We start from the raw sequence: 6,000 nt of genomic DNA, 5'->3' as shown, positions 1-6,000 counted from the left end.
GATAGAATTTAGTTTCAGAACACCTTCTTTATGTGTAAATGTATTTTCATGAAGACGAAATTTTTCCAAAGCAATTATCCAGCTGGAAAACCCTATGGAAGTAAACGCATCTTCTTTTTTTGAAGAAAATTGCTACAGATTTTTAGCATCTACCTCTTTGCAGGTTTTGAAAAAAAAAAACTTTTTTGGTAGATGCTTCGTATTCTAGCCATGTATATTTGATCAACCAAGACTTCTGGAATGATCTTCCCTTACCGGATTGTCCAGGTTTTGGCTGGGAATGGTTCTCCCCCAAAGACGATGAAGCAATTGACGACACAATAATTGTTGGAGGTTGACTTGCAGTATCATCAACTTCAAGCACACCACTTTGGTAACAAATTTATCCACTGCAAACTTAATCCACAATACTGTAAAAGACTAAAGTAAATGAATATAATATAGTCATATAAAATAGTCCACTAGACACTAAAGTTGGAACACTAAACGCCTGCAGCATGCACTGAACGAAACTATCCACACTGAATGATTGCGACCGCAGGGTAGGCTTTATATAGCCGCAGCACCGTAGTGTCTTGAGGCATCAAGGTGACATGAGGTAGAGGGTTCCAGGCACTTCTCCTCCAGTCCTTTTGATGTTGCTGCAGCTGCAGCACTGGCCCGCTGGCGCCAGAATTTACCAGAAGGTTCGCGCAACGGTACAAATTCTAAGTGTGCCCACAGCACCATAACACTATCATGAGTCACACCACTTGTTTTCAGTTAACCTGCTTACTACCACAATAATTATTTGTTTTAACTCATTACTGAATGTATTTTAAAAGGTAACTATTGTCAAACAAGGAAAATAAAACATTCCAACATAATTTTGTGATTTTACAAAGCATAATATAGCTAATAATTTTATTCAATTATTGAGGGGGGCTCGGGCCCCCTGAGGCCCCATGGAGTTAGCACCTGTGATTTCAGATATAACGGCTTTGCTGTCAACTGGGGATTACATCCTGGCCATTAATATATAAAAAAAAAGAATGTACCTAACTATAGGATCAGTAGAGTACACAACTTTTCATATCTTTTGGAAAATATAAAAATGTGTATCAATATGTGTCAGAGGTCACTCGTGTTTGTATTTATACAACAAAATTGTACAATTCCATTTAATTAATCGAAAGTTGAGGGTATTATTAATTCATTTTTGTTGCTCAAACATATCAAAATATCACAGATTCAGTCCATACTATTTTAATTATTTGTGCACACAGATATCATCTGAGAATACGTAAATTTATTGTCTCATAAACAATGTATCTAATAATGAAACTGATAATCTTGTGCCCCAGCCATAGACCAATTCTGATACCAAGGAGAAATTATCATGTTGTAGATGGCACCACGGGCTTGGATGTGTTCAGAACACTGGATTATCTTTACAGCAACACTATTTATTCCCTTGAATTTGAAGATGCATAGTCACTTTTTAATCACAATTCTTCTCTCTCTCTCTCTCTCTCTCTCTCTCTCTCTCTCTCTCTCTGTGTGTGTGTGTGTGTGTGTGTGTGTGTGTGTGTGTGTGTAGGGTGAGGTGAGGGAAGGGAGGGAAGGGTGTTGTTTGCACCTTGTTTGTACCTAAACTGTGTGGAAATAAATCTCTCTTCAGCTCAACTAAAACAGAATTATATGGTTGTTATGTCCTAGCCAGTAATGCCAACCGAGCCCGCTGCCAAAAGGTTGGCAGCATCAAAGTCCGGACGCAATCCGCATAAGCAGCGCCAGCGAGACAGCAAATCGCCGCAAGTCCGCGCGCGCCACCGCTGGCTTCTGGCTTCTTAAGCGCTGGAGTCGCGAGCGCTATGACAGTTCTGCATTCGCCGTTCAGTTGTGTACTCGCCACCGAATTGTGTACTTGCTAGTCAGTTGTGTGTTCATCGCAGCAGAGTTGTTGTTTGTCGTCAGCCGACGCTGACCTAGCCGCTCCGACTTGAACTAGACAGATTTCCGTAGACACGGAGTTCACGACCTTGTTTCTGTATCTTAGTGAATAAAAGATAAGTACCGACTTTTATTTAATATGAGTGTTTGGGCTTTCATCTTTCTGTTCCCTGTTCCAGCGGACCGGTCGGCCCGCTATTAAAAGTGTGGCGGTGACTTCGTAAGCCATTTCCACAGCCAAGTGTTTGTCGCTACGAACACCGCCACAAAAATGGTACCAGTATTTTAATTAAACACTCAGTCAACAGATAATAAATACACTTTATTAAATTCTGATAGTACTACATTAACATTCCATTGCATCATTTGTGACTACGGTCTCCTCTTCATGTTTTCCAGCTGCAAGTAGTTTGTATCAACTATCTTTTTTGTCAACCCATTAAATAATCCCAACAAAATTATTTTAAATTTATTCAGGGATTTTGTAAAAAGTTCCTTGCTTGTTTTTGGACACATTTTGTTAGCATTTGTGCTTTTGCTGACCTATATGTATTATGAAGCATACAGAACATTTCATTGTTATATAAAAAAAATATAACTACATGTCTAGATATGGAAAAAATACCTGAAGCAAAAATATGTTAGATCTTTTGGTTTCCTTTTAAAACCTGTAATGCTGAACAGCATCAGTCAGTCTTTCTGTTTCATATTGAGACTACTAAAAAAGTGTTATAAGCTATTTGAAAAGGAGACAAGTGGGTATCAGTTTCATCATAATAATATTTGAAGTAATAATGCTTGCAGAATGAGAATGAAATAATAATGAGTGCTATTTACAAATATTTTCACAGCTCATACTACACTAATTTCACATTACAAACACAATAATACAAAAATGTAATACATATGTTATTTTTAAACTTACAATGCTGACAGTGAGTAACATATTTTTTAATGTTATACAGCACAATAAAATTTATGAGAATTTGTAGACATTACCCTAACATTCACTCCTAAAGTAGTGGAGGACCTACATTTTTATTCATACACCACACACTGGATGGACAATTGAGATTTTTACTTTCTTGTCACATATCCTTCAAATGAATGAAAATTTTAGTTTTTTGGTTTTCCTCACTTTTGTAATACATTTTCTGTGAAATCACAAGAGTTACAACCAGACTGTGCAGCATACTACTACATTTTTTACAACTATGAATGATGACAAAGCTCTACATACACTGATCATATATTGTGTTGGGAAGGAAAAAGCCCAGTAAATCAGATCTTGAAGCTGGGACTACTTAATCCCTGGAATGAAACTGCAATATTGCTCGACCTTGTATTTCAGCATGACACAGCTTCTTGATAACTTCACAGGCCTCTTCTGCAGGGAAGACTGTGTGTGGCGGAGGCTCAATCTGTAAATTCAGATGAAATTAAACTAAATATTAGTTCAATAGCAACATAGCAGATCGAAGATTATGAAGTTTACTGAGATGACATGAGGTGGTTCTCAAATTGTTTATCAAAATAAACATTTCTTAAGTATACTGACAATTTAATTTTGTCTCAGACAGTTAAGTAAAGGCAAATAAATGTTATTCCTATATGTTTTACATACATTAAAATACTGATATGTAACTGAAGAACATAAGTTAAATAACTAATAATAACATACTGTGCCCACTATCAAATGTTAATTTTTTTGTTCATGATGTGTGAAAGTGTTAAGAGGAGTGCCTTGTGTTTTAGCTAAGAATCTATTTCACTCTATTACCATCTCTCAAACAATGAATATTCAGCTTCTGTATAGAAAATCTGCTGCAGTCCAACAGCACATGTAAAAATGTTGAATTTTAAAAGAGTAAGTGATGATGTGGAATTTATTTTAATCAGCACAGAACAGAACAGTATTCACTTGCTGAAAATAGATGAAAAACTTAGTAGATATACCTGGGTGGTTATAATAAAATTGATAGTATTCTGAGTGCTGCAGTGCATGTGATTTACATGACAAGATGATAAAACATTGTAGGTATGTTCATTAACCGGTGCACTCATCGAGTATGCTGAAAAAAAAATAATAGTTTGATTTTCTGCCACCATGTGAAAATATGGTACTATAAGCAATGAGAAAGTGCACTGTTTCCTGTTTTTTCTTCATAGTGATGACACCTCACAGGCCTGTTAGGTGTACAGTGATGCCCACACAATATAAGGGCTTCCTTGTGTGTTACCTGATTCTATCTTTGCAAACATGCAAACCACCATTTTCAAACAAGATGAGGTGACACCCCATGTCACTTGCCAGGTGAAAGATTTTCTTCATGACATGACCACTGGCCATCTCTAGGCAATTTTATGATGTCCTCCCTGACCTAAATCCATTTGACTTCCAGTTGTGGGGATATCTGAAAGATCATGTCTATCAGGGATGTATCCAGACTCTCCCTGATCTGAAGGATAGGATACAGCGACATATCACTCTGTTTACACTGGATACGCTGTAAGCAACTGTTGACTATGCTGTGAATGGGTGGAGCACCTTGCTGACTCTTGAGACCATATTGAACACATGTTAGAACTTGTGATCATATCCTAGTAAACATGCCAGAATCACTGTCATCATATGTTTAATTATTCCTCCCCTTTTCCTTCATCTACGTCACATTCTAAGTGCTTACATCATCATATCTTCAGGAAGGGGCAAAAAGTGGAATTATTATTTTTTCAGCATACTCCATGAGTGAACCAATTAATGAACATATCTATGATATTACAGCATCCTACAATGTACACAAACTGCACTACAACACTTGGAACACCTTCAATTTAAGTATAAAAAATGGGCTGTAGTTGTAAAGACTGGAATTTTAACTTTGAAATGTGTGACAGAAATAATAATAATAAACATTTAGTGACTGTATACAGTATTTCAACATTAAATGCTTAACCTAAAAATAGCATAAAAATATCATTTCTTTAGCAGTTAGAGTCCTTCAAAAAGCAAAAGCCAGTTATATTATTACACTATACAACATGTTTTCAAAGTTATAACTGTTGCTCATCTGATACAAGTGTTTAGTGTAAAAAATGTAATTACCACGCATAACTTTAGAGTGTGGTATGGTTTTAATAATGTTATTTTCTGTTTGTTTATAGATGAAGCCGATATATTTTAATAGACTTTTTATTTGATTAACAAAAATCAACAGTTCACAGTTTTATGTTGTTAATTAGATGATTTGGGAGGCTTTATTACATGAATATGTAATATATCTAGGGGTAACTATCCAGAGCAACCTTAAGTGGCATGACCATGTAAAACAAATACTAGGAAAAGCAAATGCCAGCTTAAGACTCATAGGAAGAATCTTAAGGAAATGTAGCTCATCCATGGAGGAAGCGGCTTACAGGGTGCTTGTTCAACTGATTCTTGACTTCTTTTCATCAATCTGAGATCTTTACCAGTTAGGACTGGTAGAAGAGATACACAAGATCCAATGAAGAGCCATATGTTTCATCACAGGATCATTTGGTCAGTATGAGAATGTTACAGAGATGCTAAAGAAACCAGTGGCAGACATTACAAGAGCAGTGTTGTACAACACAGAGATGTTTACTATTGAAGTTTTGAGAGATCATTTTCCATAAAGAGTAAAAATAATACTAGGAGTAAACATAATTACCCAATGTATATTTGAGGCATTGGGTAATTGACAGGCATCTATATCTACATCGTCATCATACACCACAAGCAACCTATGGTATGTGGTGGAGGGTACTTATAGTACCACTAACTGATCCCCCCTTCCCTGTTCCACTCATGAATGGCATGTGGGAAGAACAATTGTCAGTAAGCTTCTGTATTAACTCTGTACTAACTCAATTTTCTCGTCATGGTCATTTCACGAGATGAAAGTGGGCAGAAGAAATATGTTGTCCAACTCTTTCTGGAAAGCGATCTCTCATAATTTCAACAGTAAACCTCTCTGTGGAACACAACACTGCTCTTTTAATGTCTATCAATGGAGTTCCTTTAGTTTCTCTGTAACACTCTCATGA

At 36.4% G+C, this 6,000-nt stretch overlaps 1 protein-coding gene across 4 annotated transcripts in view; it reads right to left on the bottom strand.

The window, feature by feature from the left end:
• Nucleotides 1-2,233: 2,233 nt before the first annotated feature.
• The window catches only part of LOC124721441, a 253,092-nt gene continuing 249,325 nt past the window's right edge, over nucleotides 2,234-6,000 (bottom strand). For all 4 annotated transcript variants that reach the window (XM_047246420.1, XM_047246419.1, XM_047246421.1 and 1 more), the window contains one exon: nucleotides 2,234-3,353. In XM_047246420.1, the coding sequence (XP_047102376.1) occupies nucleotides 3,237-3,353 (117 nt within the window). In that variant the 3' untranslated portion in view covers nucleotides 2,234-3,236. The remainder of the gene's footprint in view (nucleotides 3,354-6,000) is intronic.

The sequence above is a fragment of the Schistocerca piceifrons genome, chromosome X (genome assembly GCF_021461385.2).
Source record: "Schistocerca piceifrons isolate TAMUIC-IGC-003096 chromosome X, iqSchPice1.1, whole genome shotgun sequence".
In the NCBI taxonomy this organism is placed as follows: domain Eukaryota; kingdom Metazoa; phylum Arthropoda; class Insecta; order Orthoptera; family Acrididae; genus Schistocerca; species Schistocerca piceifrons.
This window is presented reverse-complemented; position numbering and strand designations above follow the sequence as displayed.